The 22,456-nt window shown below is 44.8% G+C and overlaps 9 protein-coding genes across 9 annotated transcripts; 4 read left to right on the top strand and 5 right to left on the bottom strand.

Annotated features, from left to right (window-relative positions):
- Positions 1–1,285: 1,285 nt before the first annotated feature.
- Positions 1,286–1,638, top strand: ANOM_010079 (uncharacterized protein; the record flags this gene model as incomplete). Its single annotated transcript, XM_015555335.1, has 2 exons — positions 1,286–1,341; positions 1,386–1,638. Coding segments are annotated over 2 exons (261 nt in total), but the record flags the coding sequence as incomplete, so codon positions are not given.
- A 484-nt stretch (positions 1,639–2,122) lies between these two features.
- On the bottom strand, positions 2,123–6,626 carry ANOM_010078 (putative nuclear pore complex subunit Nup133; the record flags this gene model as incomplete). Its single annotated transcript, XM_015555334.1, has 7 exons — positions 2,123–2,643; positions 2,701–3,396; positions 3,579–3,854; positions 3,961–5,410; positions 5,515–5,851; positions 6,044–6,117; positions 6,195–6,626. Coding segments are annotated over 7 exons (3,528 nt in total), but the record flags the coding sequence as incomplete, so codon positions are not given.
- Positions 6,627–8,519: 1,893 nt separating this feature from the next.
- On the bottom strand, positions 8,520–9,187 carry ANOM_010077 (uncharacterized protein; the record flags this gene model as incomplete). The annotated part of the gene is made up of 3 exons (XM_015555333.1): positions 8,520–8,708; positions 8,798–9,097; positions 9,143–9,187. 3 exons carry the CDS (start codon positions 9,185–9,187, stop codon positions 8,520–8,522), a joined length of 534 nt encoding a protein of 177 aa, XP_015401975.1.
- A 461-nt stretch (positions 9,188–9,648) lies between these two features.
- On the top strand, positions 9,649–10,669 carry ANOM_010076 (NuoB/complex I 20 kDa subunit family protein). The gene is made up of 4 exons (XM_015555332.1): positions 9,649–9,781; positions 9,833–10,025; positions 10,079–10,434; positions 10,508–10,669. Exons 1-4 carry the CDS (start codon positions 9,739–9,741, stop codon positions 10,600–10,602), a joined length of 687 nt encoding a protein of 228 aa, XP_015401976.1. The 5' UTR covers positions 9,649–9,738; the 3' UTR covers positions 10,603–10,669.
- Positions 10,670–10,914: 245 nt separating this feature from the next.
- ANOM_010075 (oxidoreductase, short-chain dehydrogenase/reductase family) lies at positions 10,915–12,041 on the bottom strand (the record flags this gene model as incomplete). Its single annotated transcript, XM_015555331.1, has 4 exons — positions 10,915–11,102; positions 11,152–11,396; positions 11,493–11,931; positions 11,987–12,041. 4 exons carry the CDS (start codon positions 12,039–12,041, stop codon positions 10,915–10,917), a joined length of 927 nt encoding a protein of 308 aa, XP_015401977.1.
- Positions 12,042–14,085: 2,044 nt separating this feature from the next.
- On the top strand, positions 14,086–16,179 carry ANOM_010074 (rRNA-processing protein MPP10; the record flags this gene model as incomplete). Its single annotated transcript, XM_015555330.1, has 1 exon — positions 14,086–16,179. The coding sequence occupies one exon, from the start codon at positions 14,086–14,088 to the stop codon at positions 16,177–16,179; it is 2,094 nt and encodes a 697-aa protein (XP_015401978.1).
- Positions 16,180–16,339: 160 nt separating this feature from the next.
- Positions 16,340–17,138, bottom strand: ANOM_010073 (uncharacterized protein; the record flags this gene model as incomplete). The annotated part of the gene is made up of 2 exons (XM_015555329.1): positions 16,340–16,808; positions 16,873–17,138. The coding sequence occupies 2 exons, from the start codon at positions 17,136–17,138 to the stop codon at positions 16,340–16,342; spliced, it is 735 nt and encodes a 244-aa protein (XP_015401979.1).
- Positions 17,139–18,580: 1,442 nt separating this feature from the next.
- Positions 18,581–19,158, top strand: ANOM_010072 (DUF1761 domain-containing protein; the record flags this gene model as incomplete). Its single annotated transcript, XM_015555328.1, has 3 exons — positions 18,581–18,596; positions 18,659–18,963; positions 19,024–19,158. The coding sequence occupies 3 exons, from the start codon at positions 18,581–18,583 to the stop codon at positions 19,156–19,158; spliced, it is 456 nt and encodes a 151-aa protein (XP_015401980.1).
- Positions 19,159–19,602: 444 nt separating this feature from the next.
- ANOM_010071 (putative NADH-ubiquinone oxidoreductase 21 kDa subunit) lies at positions 19,603–20,399 on the bottom strand. The gene is made up of 3 exons (XM_015555327.1): positions 20,328–20,399; positions 19,772–20,268; positions 19,603–19,722 (listed from the first exon to the last, which is right to left on the bottom strand). Exons 1-3 carry the CDS (start codon positions 20,385–20,387, stop codon positions 19,698–19,700), a joined length of 582 nt encoding a protein of 193 aa, XP_015401981.1. The 5' UTR covers positions 20,388–20,399; the 3' UTR covers positions 19,603–19,697.
- Between the last annotated feature and the right edge of the window lie 2,057 nt (positions 20,400–22,456).

Genomic DNA, 22,456 nt, shown 5'->3' with positions numbered 1-22,456 from the left:
AATCGATTTTAATTTTAATATAGCGGTGTGGTGGCCCGCCCGATTGTCTGGCCCACTCGTTTATCGGTTATGTTATTGCGCAACAATCAACATTATAGAATAAGTTATACTCATCGACTACTGAGAAACCCCGTTAATTGCAACGATAGTAGCCGGGAATTTGCCTTGCAACTAACGGGGTATTGCAGCTAACGAGGGGAGCTTCTATTAGTCTATTTTCTCACCGCCTTCGCGTAGTGTATAGGAATTACTGTTTTAGGAAAGGTTACTTCTCATAGTCACGTGTTTTAGTCTAAATACAGAAAAATAATATTGAAATAAAGTTTCAATACCCCGTTACTTGTAAATTTATATAGACAGTTGAAAGTGTACTTGCAAGTTCCAGGTTATCGGGGTTCCTGTAAATTTGTATGAGTAATCGAATGTGGCCGCCGTCCCGCTTGCAACTAACGGGGTATTGCAGATAACGGGGTTGCAACTAACGGGGTTTCTCAGTACTGTAGCTGCTTTACATAATGGCAATTATGTAGCTTAGTTCTAGACAGCTTCAATCTCAATTGAAAGAAGTATACAGAGTACAAATGCCACTAAACTGCACCCTTGGGCTGCCTCTTAACACTTGTGAAAGGATAGTAATAACATTGTGGGGCGGCAATAAGGCTTCGAACCTTTACCCCACAAGGAATCTGGATAGTCAGCAATCGCGAACCCCGCATCTGTACTAGTATTGAGCAACCATGAGGTCATGAGTCCCCGTCTCGGCTTAGCTTGCTCACTGCTCAGTGGACAACAACAAGTCAAGTACGTTATAGGCCACGTCGGGTTAGATAATCTTCCTCCTCCCATCACTTGACTGTTGGCATTTGCTGTGCTATCAATCCAAGGCTTGATTGATATTACAACTCTTCTTGTCTGATGAATGCGAATATCACTGAGATCTACCTACAGCCAGCAGCAACCAACTGTACAAGAGCCCACTGATCGCATACTATCACCCCCAACACTCGGGATTATTGGTGAATCCTGACCCCGTCACAATAGGCCATTAAGGTATGTACATAACCTCCTGTTATTGAGATGGTTCTTCTAGGAAACCTTAGCGTGCATAAACTTGATGTGGTTGTATGCGGCAGTATCTGATACTCCCTTGGATGCTCTTTGTATTTTCAAACACTGTCCATGACACATTTTGTTGGATACCCCTCGAACCTGTATCGCGAGTGGGCCTGATTACTCACCAGGGTGGAGGGTTATTGTGTGAAGTCATCCTGTTATTGCTTTGCAGTCTACTCTTGACCCCGCTAATACTCTCCTATATTACAGGTATCTCACCTTGTTCCGGTGAGTGTGTTGATATTTAAAACATAGGCAAACGTTTTTACAAGTGAGTTTTCCATATCCTCGCCTTCGAAGCTTGTACTGGACGTTCTAATATTATTTATTCTTGAACCTATCTATATCGCTGACCTGTATCCAGTGACGCGCTCCCATAAAGTAAATGATCGTGACTATTCCATACTTCATGATGGAATAGCTGTATCTCAAGAGCATCTTCCTCGCTACCTTGCAAAGTCTGGCCCCGTTGATGCTGATCCCCGAAAGACAAAAAAAGATGGCGGGGGGAAGAGGAACTGGTGAGGAATCTTTTTCAGCCCATCCCCGCTCTCCAGTTGAGTTTTAGTACTGCTCATCCGCAGTATCAGGAGCTGATTGCAGAGCACTAAACTGAATGACGCACTAACTGTATACTTAGGGGTCGGTCGGGCGACGAAGTCCACGACTATGATTACACATTCACAAACGCTCGGCGCCATTCGAATAGTAGCACTCAAGGAATAGCGGATTTTAAAACGAAGTTTGAGACGATTGAACCAGAGCCTGTGTTCGAAGAAAGTTTCCATGGGGTGCAAGATGAAGCGAGTTCTGTGGATGGAAACAATGTGATTAATGTTGACAGAGCTACTAACCTCGGTAAGACACTGGTATAACAGGGTCATGAACTGTATCCCATATGTGTGTTGGGAATGCTGCAACTATTTTCACCGAATCCCTAGCAGTAGATTTTGTGCGGCAGAATTTAAACTCATTGCGAACAAGAGAAAATGCTATTCATAATTCAGAATGTCTTAACAAGTGATGGACAAGTAGATAATTAGCAGAAATACGAGGACCGTGATAACAAAATCTGCCTCTGTATTCGGTCAAATTACATATAATAGCTGCAAGTGCATAGGTAATCGCGCTGACATAGCCGTCTAAGCTTGTTTAGCATTGTGCAACCGGGACCAATCAAAGGTTAAAGCCAATTTAATCGCGCTTTACTAGACCCCTCCCTTTGTTGTGGGGACCGCTCCTCCTGCTGGTTGTTGTGGTTGGATTCCTCCAAAGTAAAAGTCGGATGGATTGGGGTTGATGCGGACTCTTCTGCAGAGGCGCGAAGATTTTTGAACCAAAAGTCAAGCCTTCCTTTCCCCACATATTGATGTAGCATTTCATTCTCCCTTTCAAGATCATGCATGATTCGTGTTCGTTGCTCTGGACGAAAGCGTGCCGAGAGAACTTCAGAGTCCGATCCGTTTAGAAAAACATCATGTGGAGAGCTTGGAATGTACAGAGATGCGTAGCTAGCGTCTTCGTTGTATCCTGCTAGAGGTGTTAGTTCGTCCAGTGACCGTAAGTGAACCCAACGTGGGTACTTACTGTCCTTTAGACATAGACCCAGAGTACGGAAAAGGGCTGTGTCGTAAATGAAGGGCTCGCTTTCATTGTCCATGCTCTCGGCCGCCCGTCCTGTAGCCACCCAGTTGTCTTTTATCATACACCGTCGCCACACCAGCTTCTGCATAGTAATAGGGTTGAGTGAACCTTGCTGAGCATAAGTTCCGAGACGGATGACACGCAAGGCTAGGTAGAACTCTTTCCCGGATAATTCTGATTGGCTATATTCCGATGCTTGGTCAGAATCCATTAACGTCAATATATCGACCAGTTCATAAATGTCAATGATTTGCCTAGTGACAACTTTGGTGAGGGTTTCACTGAGTAGTTCATGCAGGGAAGGCCTATCCTCAGCAATCCTTTTTCCAAAGTGGTCAATTGCTAGGTCGGCCTCGGCTCTTTGATCAATTGCACCCTGCAACGCGGGGGAAATACAGGCGTAAATGAGTTCTTGGACGGCATCTATTTCAGAGAGATCTTCTAAATGCCGTATGTCGTTGTGAAAACCAGAATGACTCGATATATTGGTCTCTTCCCACGTTGCTAGTTTGGCAAGCTTCGCTAGGGACAGTTCGACACGATGACTCCATAAATCAGATTCCACCCCTATTGCGAGTTTCTCCAGCGACTGAGCGGCGGCGCTGTAGTCAATTTCACCAATTACATCATTGATCCAGCCTAGCCTCGAATAGGTTGCATCCTTACGCAAGAATCGGGTGATAAAAGGTTGGAATTTCTTCATGGCGAAAAGTATTCCCGACTGACGCATCGATAATTGCCGTGAAAAAAATGCATTTGCCCATGATTCACCGAATTTCTCAAAGTAGAGGGATATTTTTTGTTGAGTTGATCGGACTCACAGTTGATAGAATCTGATGCATCGTTTCGGGAATTTTGGGGGAGAATTTCGCCCTTTGTTTGATCTTGGAGCTCAATGATGAGCTCTACCAATGCACTCATGTCTCGAAACTTTTCCGCCAACGTAATTGCATCCTCCAATCTTCCAATACCGGCAAGTTTGAAGAGTCGCCACTTGCGTTGTTTAACATGGGCGTGCTCAGTAGCGATGCCCTCATCGACCAGTTTTGGGTCCTCTTGGGCAGAGAGCCACCGAACCCGCTCACAATGCATTTGGCCTAGAACATAGAGTTGTCTGGCACAATTTCCCGCAATTTTTTTTCACTGTTAGGCTTTCGGGGGCTTCGGTGACAGATGTTGCTTGTTGAATCCAAGCCCTGCAACTATCGAGTTCTAGATCCAACAAATGGCCTGTTTCAACATAACTGAAATTCTGAGACGTCCAAAATTCCGGTAGGTCTTTGAAGCCGGTAACTAGTACGCCATCTTCGAGATATCCATCGCGGATACCGTACCGACTAGCGTGCTCATCGCGGTATCTGAATGCGGTCTCCAAGACCGCCAGAGAAAGCTCACTTGCTTCTAGTATTTGTTCTGACATCTTTCGTCCCTGTCTCGACGAATGCCCTTTCTTTGGCTTAATGGCATTGAAAATCCATGGAACAACATGCTCCATCTGGAATGTATCGTGGAGAAACCAGTTGCGGACGGGGTCAACCTCGCCGTCTTGCTTTTCGACTCGTGTTTTAAATTTGTCACTCATCGAATTGATAACATGAGCAAGAAACGTAGGTCCCTTGCCCTTCAATTTCCTAGAACTTTCTTCTATCTTCCACATAGCCCTCTGAGCCGCAAGTTTCTCCGCGCCCCACAATAACTCCCACCAGGTTTGTTGACTCAATGCCTTATTTTGTTGCACCAAAAGGTATGCCAGGTCATCCAAAGCTTTTGCTCTCGATCGTAGATTCTGTTCTAAGGAGATTGCTGTCGCTGGGATGAACTTTGATGTAGACTGAAGCAACTCTCTGCAAATATCCAACGCGGCTTGCTCGATATCCGCGACAGAGAAGTCCAGGCTACTCTTATTGTTCAAATTCAGTGGATTTCCGAGCATGGTACCATAGAATATGGCTTGTTCGATCTTTTGCTTAGCAGTGATTCGAACACATTCAGCGGTGGAACACGAGTCATAGTGTGGTAAAGCTGTAATGCGGATGGTACCAAAATCACGGACCATTATTAGACATGCGGGGCACGAGTTCTCATTGTTTTTGTCTTCAAAGCCGCTGCCTAAAATTTCAAAGGCCTTTCCTGAGCGGAAACTGATAGAGTCCTGGAACACCCGCTGTTGTTGAGGTTGCGCGGACTGGTGCTCGGTTGAACTCAACGATAAGAGTATAACAGAGTAATCCACTAAAACAAATGCCATATCACCTGGCTTCGGGAGATATAATTTCGGTTTTGAATCAAGACCCGCCGAGACCCCATGCAAATCAATAGGGTGGGAAGACAGGATATGGACTTCCTCGGCTAGATTGACTTGCACAAGGGACATGCTTTGCGAACCCATCCCAGATTGAGTTACAATGAGTGAGAGATGCCAGGATGCTACCGACACGCTACCTGGTAGCTCACGAACATTGCACTCAGCTGGCATGAGTGAAAAGTCCAAGATCTTGATGTTGGAGTCGTCAGATCTGTTCGAATCTTCCGTACCAAGGTGACGACATAGGTCATCTATAATATCAAACTGTTTCTTCAATATACTCCCGTTATTCCAATGTGTATCCCAGATTTCAAAAAGACCGCCTGATGTAGCGATTATAATGTCTCGCTGTCCACGTTGATGAGATTCACCCGCTCTGACGGCAGCTAGATCTTTCCTTGAAAACCCTCCACCCAAGGCGTTTCTAATACCACCAAAAAACCCAATCTTACCAAGCCCGGACGTATTTCGCAAGAATTGACAGTCACTGTCGGCTTTCCTTGTGGATCCCGAACGGTGATATGAGCAACCCTCCCAGACGATAATGTAACGATGATACCAGAAGGCTCGCCATTCACGAGATCTGTGATGTGCTCACCTGAGAGTAGATTAGGTATGCACCCCTGGAAGGTCTTCTGCTTCTGTCTGGCCAGGCCCAGTGATGCAGCACATGAGACAGTTTCCCAGTATGTGATATTCCCTGTGTCAGGAGCGACGATCATAAGGCCTGGAATCCCAGCTGTTACAGTAGATAGTAGGATTCCAAGAGGAAGTGGCCCATTTGGCTCCCTGTAGGATTCGGGTATGGAAATAGTAAACACATCAGCGGGTGAGGGCGAGGAAGTAGTAATTGAGTATGGCCATATGATTGCATGGGAGTGCGTCATGGCTAAGGCGTAGCCATTGCCTGCACCAAAGAAGCATTTATAAGATCCTGCGTGTTCGTGTTAACAATATGAATGGCGGGGAAATAAGTCAGACTTGCCTGATTGTAGTCCGCGGATCTGATCTGGCAGAGCCGGTAATTGCAAAACATTGTAAAAGTCAGTTTTAGACTATGTGTAATAGCATCAGCGACCCTGTTATTCTCAACATATGTAGGAGAGCCAGAGTATGATCAAGCACAACTTACGAGGACAATGGTCCCATCAGCTTCGCCTCGCCTCTCTAGCTTCTTTGGACCTCTAATTGGCATGCTCTCTTGAAAAGTAGCATTGTCTGCGGTGTCGAGGTCTTGGGAAGCAAGTGTAGTTGAACAATTTCCATGCTCGCGCAGCTCACTTTGGTCCTCTAAACAAATATCTGAACTACCATGGCGCAAACTGGACCGTTGTCTTTTGGCTTTTGGAGGGTTGACAGGTTCATCAGAGCTTGTACGTTGGCGTCTTCGAGGATTGCGCAAGGAGGATGCCGACGAGATCGCGGCTTTTGGCAAAAACATTGTCAGAGACTCAGGAAAACGTGAATATGGCCGCCGCAGAATCGTATTGTACCTAAGCCATTAGAGAACCGAGATTTAGAGGAAGAGGAGAGGTATATTTTAGGCAAATAAAGTACAGTCTTTTTGTATTGATTAGGTCGTATCATTAATGGAGATAATTTGTTAATTGATTATGTAGGCGGTCAGCGCTTTCCCGTCTCTGTATGCATTTAATCACGTGCTATACATTGCGATACTAGCTGTTGCTTAGATATTAGTCCTTGGTCAACATAATGGAGAGCTATTTATATGGGTCTATCCTATGCATCACGATGCTTACATATTATACTATTAGTGTTTCCATGAGACACCATAGGGTTACACTTCTCGACAGCTTTTAAGATGTTCTCTACCTCTAGCTTAAATTATACTTTGTACATAAAAAGTACCCTGCATCATGTATCATATCGCCCACTATTCCTCATCAGATGCCAAAGAAGATGGTATACTGTTTCTAACAAGACTACCTTACGCACAGCTCTTTTCTTTCCAGGTCTGGACCAGTCAGCCTCCTGTCACGGGTTGTCATTTTGGCTAACGGTTTGTTAGGTCATGGAGTACAGCGCGTTGGAATGGTGTCTTCATGGATCAATAACTTTCCAGACATCGCTGGGAGTTTCTTAGATGAAATGGATACTGTATTGGGGTTTCGACTTTCTCGTGTTATTGCCGAAGGACCGAATTCTGAGCTGAATAAAACCGAGAATTCCCAACCTGCTATCATGGCGACGTCAATATTGATCCTTCGGATCTTAGAACAAAAATTTGGGTTTGATACGAGATCTCGTGTGGATGTCACCCTTGGCCATAGCCTGGGGGAGTTCTCCGCACTGGTTACTGGAGGCTATCTTGACTTCAGCGACGCTTTAAAGCTAGTCCGACGGCGAGCAGAGATCATGGCTCAATGCACTCGAAATGCCTCCACGGAATCTGGTGAGGATTACGGAATGGTGGCACTTGTCTGCGAACCTGATCATCTTGACGGTCTGCTTGCAACAATCCAGGAATTCCTGGGCCTTGCATCGACTGGTATGAAAGATGATTTAAATTACGGAACGCCGCCTATTGAGAAGGTGATGGTGGCAAATGTCAACTCTAAAAACCAAATAGTGTTGAGCGGAAGCATTGAAAGGATAAGAACTCTTCTCATTCAACTTCGCCAGTTTGGAGGTCACGATCCACGTGCAGTGAGAATAAACAGTGAAAGCCCGTTCCACAGTCCCATAATGATGCCTGCGGCAGAATATATGACGCGTGCTCTTGACAACATAAAACTCAACTTCCCAGCACATATTCCGTGTGTTTCAAATGTTTCTGGTCTTCCGTTCCGCTCAGAAGAGGAACTAAGGAGGCTGCTTTCACAACAGTGTGTTGAGACCGTGCGATGGTGGGACAGTATCAGGTATTTAGATCAAGAGAGGGGGGTAAAGCGTTGGATTGGCATTGGGCCCGGGAAAGTCGGCAGGAATTTAGTTGGAAAGGAGGTCGGTAAGGTAACGGCTAAAGGAGGTGGTGTTTGGGCAATCTCTGATACTCGCGAGCTTGAAGAAATTTTCAGGAGTCTCGAACAGACTGAATTCGAAGCTTCGTGTGATTAGCCCGTCACAGGTACAGGTATGCTTAGGCTGGTGGATTCTATGTTGTCAATTGATTATTTTGATCGTACTTACACACGCAGCGACAGTACGGCAAGGCAAATAAATGCTTTTCAATTGTACCATAAATTAGCGGTCTTGGAAGTTCATCCGTGTCAATGCCACAAACATGATAATGACGACTTACCGCTTCTTGCCATTTCAATATTAACTTGGACTAGCTGAACCGGGCTAATAGAATTAACATTTTAGCATATAATCTGTCTCACTGACTATTATAGGTTATGCCCAACCTTGCTGTATTCTAGACCTGTAAATGATCATGAGCCACAGTTATTCCTTTGACATACCTAGAGAATCGGTCTCTACCATAGAGATCGCTTCAAAGTATAGTCGCATCTACTCCCCATGTTTCACCAATATGCTTGACCTCCGCAATGAATTTATGGTCTGTGATTTGCAAAGAATTCGACGCAGTGGCAGCAGTTTTGAATGTAGGGACATGGTCATCCGGAGAATAAAACGGGTTCTGAAAAAGCCGAATATAGGCTGTCTGCAAGGCTCTAAAAACCTGATAGTCCATCGTTAATTTGGACATTTACTAGTCCGTTGAAGTCAAGAAAAGAGTATTCGACATAGACTATCCGTGGCAGGACTTACCGATTTCAGGTCTGGATCTTTGGAACTAGTCCTCGGAGACCCTTTCTGTTTCTCGATGCTGCTTGGAACAGGTTGTCCGATCAAATCAACAATCACCAGTAATTTTACTCCAGTAGTTGTTAGCCAACCATATGCTGCTAGCTTTTCATCGACGGCGTGTAAGAGGCCTAGATCTTGATCAACTGAGGTTTGCTTCTGCCGAATCTCGAAGATATCAAGACAAGAGTTCAATAGAAACGAGAATTCAACAGTAGAATTCAAATAAGGAGGGAAAAGCGAGATATGCAAAGGATTGTCCTTCTAGAGCATTAGCATGCCATCTTAAACGAGCCATAGTTATCGTACAGCTTTTCCAATAATACCGATGCAAGCAATTTTCGGTCCTGACATTTTGAAGAAATATCTTTATCTAGAATGATCCACTGCGGTACAAATCGTGTTTCTTTCTGAACGCATTCGAGTTCAGGGAAACTTCACCTGGGTAGATTTGGCTCCTCGTCTGCAAAGGTGGTTGGAAAGTACTGTACATCGGCTGAATGAACTTGTTGCATACAACTCAATTTAGTACTACTAGTAGTATGTAAGTGGGTAGGTCCGTGGTAGATAAGGTAGATTGAGTACAAGACGGTATTAAAATAGTCCAATTATGTAGCTTAGAATGTAACTTACCTACCTGGTAGACACTTACACCGATACCCCTTACGGTATTGTATGTGAAATAAGCCTTACTGCATTATTTTCTGGTAAACTTTCAGTATTGTAACTGTAAAGCAAAGGCTGGTGTACCACTAGTGCAGAACCCCAAGTCCGGAGCCGCAACGCTTGCCTTCTAGTATCATAATTACCACTAGCAAGCGACATTGAAGTCGTTGCAACATCTTTTGGCACTCAACCCAAGGATCTTCTGAAGGAGTCACATAATAAAGCCAGCTACAGCTGCCATGCTTCCTCTAACTGCGCGCGCCCTTCCGGGCGCCCTTCATGGTGAGCAATTCGCTGCTTGCGAGTCTTTTGAGCTTCGCTAACGTTGAGCAGCACGACCACGCTTGGTCTCATCGATTCCTCGAATCCAACTAGTTGCACGCTTGTCAACTACCCCCAACAAATCGGCCACAGCGCTTGAGCAACAAGGACATTCCGGCCAACCACTGACGGCCTCTGGAAAGATACGGAAGGAGGTACCTCTGCCGAGCCAGGAGAAGAAAGAGGGTGCGATGCAATATGTGCTGTTTGTGTCCCTGAGGATTTGAAAATTATATACGTGTCTAACGTTGTACTTAGGACTACCTTGGACCAAGTTGCTAACTGGGCACGTCAAAGCTCTCTTTGGCCTATGACTTTTGGTCTCGCTTGCTGCGCTGTTGAGATGATGCATCTGTCTACTCCGAGATATGATCAAGATCGCCTAGGAATTATCTTTCGAGCCTCTCCCCGCCAGTCAGATGTCATGATCGTCGCTGGGACGTTAACGAACAAGATGGCACCCGCTCTTAGGCAGGTTTATGATCAGATGCCCGACCCACGTTGGGTCGTTAGCATGGGCAGCTGCGCAAATGGTGGTGGCTACTATCATTACAGCTACTCCGTTGTTCGTGGTTGCGATAGAATCGTGCCCGTTGATGTTTATGTTCCTGGATGTTCGTTTACACCCCTGACTATATATTCTCCTTGATGATTTTCTTTAAATGTTTGCTGACCGCTAACCTGAAGGCCCACCGACCTCCGAGGCATTGATGTACGGAATCTTCCAACTCCAGAAGAAGATGAGGCACACCAGAATCACGCGCATGTGGTACCGGCGCTAAGTCTTTGGTTATATATTCTATCGTCCTATTCGAGCTCAAGGGCCCAATTAAGGTAGATGTACAATTAAAATCATTTTCTATGTTAGTCAATAAGGCAGGCTAGTTGCTATTTATATCTGCAGAGTATTACTTTGTTCGTTAGAACTCTTTTACTGCTTCTGTCATACTACGGTATGTTGTTAAGGCATCCCGTTCATTATATACACGAGTGGATCAACATGTCTTATATTTGAACAGCTGAGGGCCAGTTAAAGCTGAGAAGAGATCGTCTTGTATCGAGAGATGTCCCCTCAGGCAAGCGCCCCTGCCTGGTTACCCATTGACAACAACACCTCCATTGGGATGCAAAGATTGTCCCGAGATATAGCTGCTATCTTGGCTTGCTAGAAAGACGAAACAAGTAGCCACTTCACTGGGTTGTCCCGGACGGCCCATCGGCACACTGCTGAATTGATCCATTGCCGAACTAGTCATAGTTGATGGGATCAGAGGCGTCCAAACTAGATAGCGGTTAGTTCTCGTGTAATTGCTAGACGAGGATGAGCTTACTCGGGCCAGGACAAACACAATTCACCCGTATACCTCTTCCAACCTGCTGATTAGACAAGCCCCTGGTGAATGCAACGATTGCACCCTTGGTTGCTGTGTAGTCAAGGAGGTCAGGTCGACCGATGTATGCGTTGATAGACCCACAGTTTATTATGGTTGAGCCACTTCCCATATGCGGAAGCGCATACTTGGAAAGGTAGAAAAATGGATGGATGTTGATATCGAATGTACGCTCCCACTGATCTCTATTAGTTGTATATTAGTTTTGATGGCTTTAACATTGACTGTCGGGTAGCGAAGTAACCGTGTTACGATGTAGCCACAGGTAGTTTTCCACTTACTCTTCAAGGTCACTAATGTCCCCAACCATATTCTGGAATCCCGCGTTGTTCACCAAGATGTCTATGCCACCCATACATTGCACAGCAGTATCAACCACTTTTCGACAATTTTCCTTCTTGCGGACATCCACAGCTAAGCAGTGACAGTCATTTCCTGTGTCCTGAACCCTCCTTTTTGTCTCTTGTGCGTCTATCTCCTCTTCTGGTAAGTAGATAATCAAGCTGGATGCTCCTTCCATTGCAAACAAAATAGCAACGGCGCGGCCAATTCCAGAGTCACCACCTGTAATGATGGCTCTTTTCCCAGCAAGCTTTCCTGCTGCCTTATATGTCTCATAACTTCCTTCCACAGTCGGTATGTGTGTTGATACCGGTTTGGGGTCCTCTAGTTCTTCCTGTAGCCCAGGCTTCTCCTGATGTTGAACAGGGATTTGATGGCCTGGGATAACCGATGAGTGACCTAGTTCGATAGACTCCGTGGAGTACAGACTTACCTGGTTGAAACTGGGATTCAGTGCCACGAGCGGCTCTTTCTGTGTATTCTTGCATGATTTAGGCTGCAACTTGACCTTAAGGTACTGGTTGGGTAGGATGAGAAGGCACAGTAGGAGATATTTCTAATTGAGAAGGTTGGAATTACCTGGATATATAACTGAGTATATTCAGGGTTACCATGCATTAAATATCCTCGAAACTACTATATCGTCATGCTAACAAGTGCGTCAGAGTGACGTCTCCTCAACGTACATGACAAGTCTGGAGAGTCCTCTCTTCTTACTCGATTGCTTAACCTACTTCACAAAGTTGCATTTCTTTCGATTTTCATTTTCATTGTAGATCTATGATTGTGGTGGTTGAGGGTTTGAAGGAGCCTGATCTCAGTGCATTTGAGAGTGGTGTCCGAACCAAGCTAAAACTACCCCACTACCAGGTATATTTATACTGTAGTTCAAGTAGAGGCTTCCTCGTACTCTGTATGGAATCTTTCCCCTTCGGCATCCTCGACTGCAATCTACCATGCTTAAAGTCAAGCACTGGTCCAATTGCTGCCTATTGTTTGTATAATATCAGTCTTCAGTAGTGTTACTCCGAGCAAAGACAGTGTACGAAGTGAACCAACACTATGGATGGCGATTCATTTTTACCACATTATCATATTATTCCGCCCTCGACTTGACAATATCAATTGTATGGAGCACTGGGTGACTAGTACTGTCGGTATGATGTCCAGAAGACTGTAATAGTATCTAGTGATTTCTAGCTCGGGATTGGTATTTATTGTACTGTACATACACCATCACGAACCTGCCCTGGAATGTGTGTACGTACTTCCATACTACGAATGTTGTATCAAGAAAGACACTTCTTTTGGACTCGGCCACCCCTTCTGAAAACTTGATACCTTTATTGCCTATTTGAAAGCGTTGGCCGATGATATGATTAAGATTAAGTCTAGTCTAAAAGGGTAGTAGTTTAACAAAATACTTATCACTAATGTCTATGAAGATGTATATCAACGGTCACTAGTCTGCAGTCTAACATTGTATATATGGCCAATGGTAAATTAGTAGTATATTATTAAACTAAGATCATATAACTGTAGATCTACTGGAATAAGGATGCATAGTATACTACTCTACCTTGAGCTCGTGACGACCTATCTATGCCGCGGCCCTAAATTCAGTATATATAGTTAGTTACTCTATCTGTTTTATAAAGCCCCAGAAGGAGGTTGAGGTAGGGCGCGGTGTAGAGACTAAGGTGCCGATACTATGTATGTTGTACGAGATAAACAGGGTATATACAGTGGGATGTCAAAAGTTTGAAATCATTCGCTTGACCGCCCTATATACCGCCATATTTCAATCTACCAAATTCAGTGCATTGAGCCTACATACTCCGCTAATATCTATCTACATATTAATTATAGCTTCTACAGAGGAGATAGATATCAGGTATTAAAAGTTATTAAATTTTGATAGCCGGTATAGTAAGTATTAAAACCTACCTTAGGGATAGAGTTTACAAGGTTCCTGCCCTGTACAATAGGACAATTAGAAAAGCGGTTAAACTGGGCAATAAATGGAAGGTTTCAAACTTTTGACATCCCACTGTAGAGCATTTACCCTAAGGTTGTCCTAATCGGTCACACTGTCCACCTCGTGTGTTCCTGAAGCGACCTGTGGACCAGAAACTCGGTATTATCTAGGGATAACGGATATTGCAACATTGCCACTAGTATATAAAGGCACGAGTGCAAATATGTCTACTCTGTATACTTAGATTGTACTAGTAATGCACACGCATGGACTAAACCACTCATGTCAGGTGTCCAGAGAGCGTATGGGTTTATTCGAATGTGGTAGGCGGTCAGTTTAATATTTTTCTTTTTCTTTTTTCTTCCTTATCCCTCATGCTTCCGGCGGTTAAATTGCAATTGATCAAGATTGGATGGATTTACATTTTTTTTTACGAGAATCAAATCGGCTTCTTCTCTTTCTACATTGAATACACACTCCCCATATCCGCTCAACCACCTACAGACACCTACATATTCTTTTGGTCTCACGGCACTTCGGACCGTCACGGTGCCATGGCTGGTTTTGCAACGGATCCTGCCCTCAACGCAGCATTATCTGCTCCCTGGGCGTTTCTCTGTCCCACATCAGAACTAAACGACACCCTAGTAGGATCAGCAAAACATTTCCTGGACCCTCTTGCTCTTTCGATTAGTGACGCCCAGTCGGTTCGCCAACGACAAAATAGGAAACGCAAAAGAGGCGAGGAAGACCTAGACCAAAACACCGATGTATTGCAATTGAAGCAGTTATTCGTGGAGGGGTTCGGCTCTGATCAAATCTGGGAACAAGCACTTAGAATCCTTGACTCAGCCGGACAGGAAGTCCAACGTGATTGTACGTTAACTATTCGACATGCTGACCACTCCACATCGGAGGAACAATTCACACCTTTCGAGGGCTCGGATTTTGCGGATGAAAGCTCCGAAGACAGCGAGCTGGACAGTCATATAGAAGGTACCAGGAATACGTCAGATGTCGACGAGGAAGTCAGTATGGCGTCGGATCTCGACCAAAGCGACACGGCACATGATGCACTGGACGCCCGAAGCATTGACGAGATTCTGGACGAGAAAAATAACTTCAGTGAAACTGGCAGTGATGGAGAACAACCCGACACGTACAAAGAAGACCCTTTTGGGTTGAATGATGGATTTTTCTCAATTGATGACTTCAACAAACAATCAGAACTATGGGAAAGCCAAGACACTCGGGGTGGCCCAGATAATGAATCTGAGAGTGACGAAGAAGTTGACTGGCATGCTGATCCCCTCACCACTGTTCCTAGTGGCGCTCCTTCGAAGAAAACGCCATCATCAAATGAGACCAACAAGGGTGTGGATGATGATGACGCAAGCGATGAGGAAGGGCCAATATTCAACAATGTCAATCTTCATGATGGGCTAGACTCAGATTCAGATGATGCAGATCCTGGTACTGTACATGGAGCGGATTGGATCAATACTAGTGATATCAAATATTCCGACTTTTTTGCGCCGCCACCCCGAAAGTCTACAACCAAAAGGTCACGTCCTCTCCCAAAAACCCAGCCAGTTGCTACAATCAACAGTAACGATATAGATCGTGCAATGGCCGATGTACGACGCGATCTCTTCGAGGATGATGCTTCAATTGAGAACAGTGATGTAGATGATGGCGAACTAGGTGAACCTGAAACCCAGAAATCCACACACGAGAAACAACGTGCACGAATCGCCGATGAGATTCGTCGCCTGGAAGCTGCCAGCGTTGCAAAGAAAGAATGGATGCTTGCTGGTGAAGCTAGAGCTGCTGAGAGACCCGTAAATTCGCTTATTGAGGAAGATCTTGAAGTGGAAAGAATTGGAAAGCCCGTACCTGTGGTAACTGCGGAGGTCTCTGAAGATATCGAAGGCCTCGTCAAGCGCCGGATCCTGGCCAGGGAGTTCGATGAAGTTATCCGCCGCCGTCCTGGTATCACTGATGGCCAGATTGCGAGAAAGAGCCACTTCGAGCTTGAGGATTCTAAAGCTCAACAGAGCCTTGCAGAGCTCTATGAGACTGATCATCTCCGAGCTACTGATCCTAACTATGTGGATCCTAAGAATCAGAAGCTTATGCGCGAACACGCTGAGATCAGTACTCTATGGAAAGAAATAAGTTCTCAATTGGATACCCTCTCAAACTGGCACTATAAGCCCCAAACCCCACACGCACACATCAACGTCGTTACTGATGTGGCAGCTATCATGATGGAGGATGCGCAACCAACAGCTGGAGGTGCTGTTGGCAGTGCAGCAACTCTTGCCCCGCAGGAGATCTATACACCCGGGGCTGATGGCAAAGCTTCCGGGGAAGTCGTTTTGAGGAACGGATTATCAATCTCCAGAGAAGAAATGACCCGTGAGGAGAAGTCAAGATTAAGGCGACAACACAAGAAGCAAAAGAAATCTACCACCGGCCTTAAAACCCGACAGCCAGGAAAGGCAGCTGAGAAGCAACAAATTGTGTCTGATTTGAAAAAGGGTGGTGTTAAGTTGATTGGAAAGCAAGGAGAAGTCACAGATATCCATGGCCAAAAACCAACTGGAACAGGTCCAAGGAGTGGTGCTGATGCACTAAAGCTGTAATTGATTTTTATCTCATATAATCTTATGTACAGTATAGGTAACCGAGGATTGGTCTTGATTTATTCGAGTTCCCGATTTTATCGATCTATTGCCCACGTACATATCTACTCTCACTTAAACGCCTTTCTTGTTCCCTTCAATTACCTCTTTCTTCATCCTTTTAGACAGGCGTGCCCGATTTCAAACGTATTGAATAGAGAAAAATGTTTTCTCGCTTGTAAGTCTCCGCCATCGGGTCATCGCAAACCTCGACGATGTCGAATAGCTTCTTCGCCAATTTCATAAAACGGAGATCTGCTCGTCTACGTCTCTTGAAGCAGAAATAACAAATAGATTCCGGACCCAGGAGGTTTTTGAGAGTAGATATCAGCAAAGCAAAGGCCGGCTCAAAATAGACACAATCCGCAGCAAGTACGATAGCGGGGTGTGTCGGAATACAATCCGGAAGGGAATCCCCCCAGTTTAGCACCGTGGCAGCAACGCGAGAGGAAAGGTTGTTCAGCTTGATGTTGGCCTCCATTAGTGGGAGCATTGGTGCTTGGTCCGTGATGTATACTGATGACGACCCCATGTCGCAACCGCGTGCAACAGCAAGTCCAACGAGACCTCCGCCAGCTCCCAACTCGACTCTAACAATGCAAGTCAGTACCATAAACCCCTTCGTTTTCATTGAAACTTAGATGCTGGACGAACATTGCCTTATTGTTAAAGTCAGATCGATGCTGATGTAACAAATATCTTGCTAAGACCATGCCTGCCGGCCATAGCTGGCCTCCGCATCCTTCCTTAAGATCTTCCTTGAGTATTAGGGGTTCTTTCAGTAGGCCGTCAAATGATATTTCGGCGTAGCTAACTCTTTTGAGATCTCTTGCTGGCACAAGCGACTCGCTAACATCGAAAGAATCACTGAGCCCTGATTGTTGGTCGGGAGAATTGGAACTTTCCATCATGCTCAACATAGAAAAATCACAATCATAGAGCTAGTAACAAGGACTGCACTCACACAGGAGCCGTACTGTTTTGATTTTGGTCTCTCAAACGAAGAATGTCGTTTCCAATAGGCAGTACAGAAAGAAAGGCTCAAGGGAGAGAAACATAAATGAGCGGGTACCCAAAAAAGAGAATATTTGTTGCTATGCAAATTGTAGGAATACAGCTTGATTACGGGGTAGTGGGTTAGGGCAGGAAAGCACCAATTAGACTGAACATAAAACCTACATACTATCAATACTCATTGTTGCTCTGTAATAGCATGATCCCAAATGTTGAGGTATGAACATTTGAAACAAATGGAAAGTAAGGATAAATTAAATGTGTGTATGCGTATATATAGAGTATTGTACCGTTGTCTGGCCACCTAGAATAAAATTACTGTGTCTATTAAATAATACAGCTAGTGCATGGAGTACTTTTGGAAAGATATAATGATACCGCCTTGGCATGATTGTTGGTAGTTTAAAACCTGGAATGAATAGTTATTAGTATGGTCCTGTACTCTCAAACTACGCAGTAATTAACTAGGTAGTTAACTATGTAGTAATTATAACTTAGTTTTAGTAGCAAGCATCATGGATACATAGTAATTCGATTCTTTAGTACTAGCGGTAATGGTCTTGCATAAACCAAGGTTCTATGTAGTAGTGGTCAGACCAAGGATAAATAATGCTTAATAATCAGTAACAGGTTTCTTCAAAATGTACTGTATGAAAGAAATCTCTTCCCTGTCAGTCTAGGCCTACTAGTCTTGTTATGTAACCTGAATAGTTGGAGGTGTTCTAATCAGTTCAATGTCCAAGCAAAGACCAGGGGCTGCTATTAAAGTACATACAAAAAGTATCTATCCTATTATTCAGATTCATAGCCAAAGGAATATCCAGCAACAGAATCCGCATATTAGTACATATGTCTTGTTCTATAATGGCCCAAGCTCAGATCATTTGGAAAGTGTTCTAGAATTAAAGCTTCTCTCATCCGTCAGCTGACGTCATGGTGCTTCACCCCCACATTAACGCATACTTGTAGTGTTATACTTAACTAGTACTACTACATACCACAGTACTACTAGTAGCAGTTCCTACTGCGTAGGTACCCGCTGATCCGGCAACGCCGAGTGATTGGCTCGCCAAACTATTAGCCATTGAATCCAAGTTCTTCCTATGTCCTTGGATCATGACGACGTCACCTAACACCTTGTATTTCCCTAGCACTATGTGACGGCAACAACATGTGACCTGTTTCCTGAGCTTTAGAAAAGGGCCGTCCTGTTCCACTAGCCATCCTTCTCGAGAAAGCACCCATACTTGCTTGAATTTCACTATAAGCTCAGATTGTCCCCAGCATTATTCAGAACTTTTGTTTGACTTCGACTGTAGGCTAGGCTTTCTGCTTGCACTTTGACACCATGACGACTCTTCACTGTGAGTACTGACGACCATCTTCTCCTATTCCTCACTGCCGAGCGCTAACCAGTAACTACAAGATCTGCCGCCTGTAAAGCCTTCTGCTATTGCTATGGGCACGTTCTTCACACACACCGCGTCCTTGGGCATACTGGCGCCAGTCTTCGGTGACACCTACCATCGCGCCCAGGCCGCTAACTCGAAAGAGGAATTTATCAAATCCAAGGAGGCTGCCGGGGCTGCCGCAGCCTGGGGCAGCTCGTTGATCGGAAGTGCCATGCAAACTTATGGGGTGGCTGCTCTGATTAACGCAACCGGGACGCTGAGCTATAAGGGCGCGGCGTACCTGGGAAGTCTGATTTTCATGGCTAGCTCTGCCCCAAGTGTATGTGTTATTGCAATCCCTGATTGCTTATAGGACTGTTGTGCTAACATCAGATGATAGTTCATCAGCCAAATTTTCACCGAGAAGCGGCCTTTAGATACAGTTGCTGTAGGTGCAGTGAGCAGAGTCTTCGAGACAGTCGGGCTTAGCTTGTTCCTTACTTGGTGGGGCACACGTACGAATCCTTTTGATTAAGAGTTCTGCTATGCTTGAACATGACATTTACTTGAGAGGCCATCCAACGTTGTAGACACGGTTCATTAGTGTGCTCAATACATGTTCTGGTGTCATTCGTGGTATTAATGTAGTAATTTGGAAAAATAGGTACATGGATTCAGTAATTTATAACTATAAAGAATGACAAAAATATTGCAATAGGGGGTCCATAGCTTGAAGATACTAAAATATTCCAAAGACCAGGACAATGTTATTCTGAGGGGCCTGGTCTGGCTACTAAGTAGGCAATAATTATCTGTATCCCCTCCGCTATGAGCAGTTCGCCATCTTCTGATGTTAAGCAAATATGCATATGTCCAACGCCCATGAAAGAAAAGAAACTAAAAGTCACAGAAGCGGGGAATACTAGTGTTGCTTACCCATGGATTTCCATATACAACTACTTTTCGTCCTGAGCACGTTTGGAAAGCAAAAAAAACTGAACAGTAATAAGAGAGTAGGGAGTGTGGAAGGCAAAAAGAATGCAATATATTCAATCTCTAACTTGGGTGGCTTCATCATATAAATGTGCGACAGGGATATCTTTTTTAAATGGTTAGTTTAGAACACGTTACGATGGAGGTCGACGTACACGTTGGGGTAACCATGGTCATGATCAAGCTGATACTTGGAGCCTGACGGGTTCAGATTGCAAGGCTTCGGCGGCAAACCATTGGCCTTCAAGACACCCTGAATGCCCTTCTTGTTTGTCTCAAAAAGGCCGGCCAGACCGCGTTCTTCGCCCTGCTGCTTGACAGAAATAAGTTGCTTCTCTCCTGCTTCACCAATCTGTAGGATATCATCCTTTGGTGCTGCCTGGCTGCCTACGGTGAGAAGACCGACAGCATCTGCTTGGCTCACGGTGCTAAGCTTAGGGTAGCTCCTCCGAACATCCCGCTTCCAATAGGGGTTGTCCGCAATATCACCAGCCGGAATGGTAACTGGGTCATCGTAGGAAAGAGGAGGAAGAGCTCCAGGGGTGGGTAGACGATATTGGGCATTCAATGGAACACCTGTTGAGCGATTGGGATCAATCGAAAGAAGGCGGCGAAGACGCTCCCAAACGCCAGTGGACTGAAGTGTGTATTTCTGGTGGGAAGAGAGTTTAGATAACACCTAAGTCTGAAATGTATGTTAGAGTTCTTTACCTTGTGCACAGCGATGACATTCGATGCGGACTTCGCCGCTTTGAGAATCTCACGAGCCATAATGGGATGCACTCTGTGCTGATGAATTAGCTTCATAAGTTTCTCAGAATTATTACTCAATGAGGTAGAGGGGAAATAGTGAATTTCTGTTTTATACCTTTCCCAAGACAAAAACAATATCTGAATGGATTGGGTCAATTGTCGTCTTGTGGTGTAATCAAGCTGCCAGGTTAGAAACGTCGCCGTGTACGGAACAACTATATTTCCGCCCCCTACGGCTGAGCCAATAGCGCGAAGGTTATTGATGAGTACAGATTGAATACTGTATATCTAAGTCCATTGAATAGCAACGGGGGCGATGGTTTTATGAAAGACTTAACCAAAAATTTAAAATAAAATAAAACGATTATTGCAAGGGTGATTGACATCGTTACTTGAATTATTAGGGCCGCTTGCCAAGCCTTTCTAAACAGGCTAACGTTGAGAAACATTACTACGGAGTACTGACCAGACACAATGCTTTACATACTTTGTTTATTAGAAACGAATGATATAGACTCGGCCGTAACCGCAGTCATTTGGTAGAGAGCTACTTCGAAGGAGACAAAAACCACAAGTAGTTCTACTCCTATGGTCGCTGTCCTTCTGGTTGCCTGACTGGTGACTGAAGCTGTCAGATACCTGACTCTGAATCGTTACCACTGGAGTTCCTTGCAATCAATTGCCGAATGGCCTCCACCGTGGCATCGGGACCACCAGGCTGCAGTAGCAGAACAGTGCCTTCCTTATCTACAGCGAAAATGCCCCTTGTTGTTCCTTTGGGTGTCTTTTTGAACCCCAGAGCCGCAATCAGTGAGGATGCAGTATCGCAGAGAAGAGAATAGGGTAGACTTTGTTTGGTTTTGAAGGTAGTGTTTGCCCTTGGCGAATCCGTGGACAGTCCATAAATGGAGAACCCGGTCGAAGTCAGATAGTCATAGTTGTCGCGAAACATACAGGCTTGCTTTGTACCTAGTAGAATATGAGCTTTGTTTCCTAGAGAAGATATCATGAATGGCGACTAGACCACAACAAGAACTGGGATGGGGAGTGAATGAAAGAGAGGCAGGATTTTGAATTAAAAAAAGAGAGAGAGAGAGAGACAGAGAGAAAGAGGAAAGAAAGGCAATTGATATGGGATAAACATAATAACAACCAAGCGATTGTTTGACTTACAACCGGGGGTTGAGGCTCTAGGGTATGTAAAGAGCACCACACCTGATTTGCTCCCATCGACCAATTCACTAAGTGTTGTTTTTATGCCATCGTTTGTTTCAATCTCTCCACCAAAACCATCCAAAGTAATTTTGTTGCCAACTTTGGGAACTTCTCCTGAGACCGTGGATGACCCTTTCTCCCGAGGCACGCCTTTTGGTACAGCGGTTGACCGTTGGCCTTTTCTGGCCCTTTTCTCTGCCACAGGTAATTGAGTTGGCGCTTTGCGCTTTCGAAGCTCAACCATATTCCGCGATGTTGCCGTTGAGTAATGGGATTGTGAAGAATTAAGACAGCGGTGTGGCTTATGTTTAATATCCAACGTGGCTGGGAGCTGGTGACTGTACATAGGTTCCGTGAGTTACCTATTTAGTATGCTTTGCACATGTCTCAATTAAGGTCTCCTACGTCAGCATTCAAGACGACAAAGCCACACTATTACAGGGGTGGACAGTTGTGTTTGCTACAGTCGGAACCCAAGAATATAGAGTAGCATCCACTGACAATGCAAGTTGTGCATATATGAAGCATAATTCACGATGGTGGACATAATCAAATATGACAGATACTGCTAGAGCTACGGAGTCGCTCACTGGATTATAAAATGATTGGTGACAAGCTTAACACACTACCATATATGCATAATTATACACAGTACATATAACTACTCCGGCGTATATATCAGTTGTGGAGTTATCTGTTGTCATCGAATACCAATCATCTTGATAAGTATACTGTTTACTGTCTTAAGTTACCCCAGAGTTTCTGACGCAGCACACAGATGGATGTCCACAACCGTAACTCCGTATTACTACCGATGCGGGTTTTCTGCCGAGAACTCCCGATCCATGGCTGCACGGTAGGAGAAAAAAAAA

The sequence above is a fragment of the Aspergillus nomiae genome (assembly GCF_001204775.2).
Source record: "Aspergillus nomiae NRRL 13137 chromosome Unknown contig00502, whole genome shotgun sequence".
NCBI classification, from domain to species: Eukaryota; Fungi; Ascomycota; class Eurotiomycetes; order Eurotiales; family Aspergillaceae; genus Aspergillus; species Aspergillus nomiae.
The sequence above is the reverse complement of the archived record's forward strand: the minus strand, read 5'-3'. Positions and strand labels throughout refer to the sequence as shown.

What these genes read in the sequence shown, in the direction of transcription:
- ANOM_010076 (XM_015555332.1), top strand. Translation starts at nt 9,739, where the DNA reads ATGCTTCCTCTAACTGCGCGCGCCCTTCCGGGCGCCCTTCATG. An exon ending in CCTTCCGGGCGCCCTTCATG is followed by an intron (nt 9,782 to 9,832) that starts GTGAGCAATTCG and finishes AACGTTGAGCAG; the next exon opens with CACGACCACGCTTGGTCTCA. An exon ending in GGTGCGATGCAATATGTGCT is followed by an intron (nt 10,026 to 10,078) that starts GTTTGTGTCCCT and finishes CGTTGTACTTAG; the next exon opens with GACTACCTTGGACCAAGTTG.
- ANOM_010071 (XM_015555327.1), bottom strand. Translation starts at nt 20,387, where the DNA reads ATGGCTCGTGAGATTCTCAAAGCGGCGAAGTCCGCATCGAATGTCATC. An exon ending in ATGTCATCGCTGTGCACAAG is followed by an intron (nt 20,269 to 20,327) that starts GTAAAGAACTCT and finishes TCTTCCCACCAG; the next exon opens with AAATACACACTTCAGTCCAC. An exon ending in GACCATGGTTACCCCAACGT is followed by an intron (nt 19,723 to 19,771) that starts GTACGTCGACCT and finishes CATTTAAAAAAG; the next exon opens with ATATCCCTGTCGCACATTTA.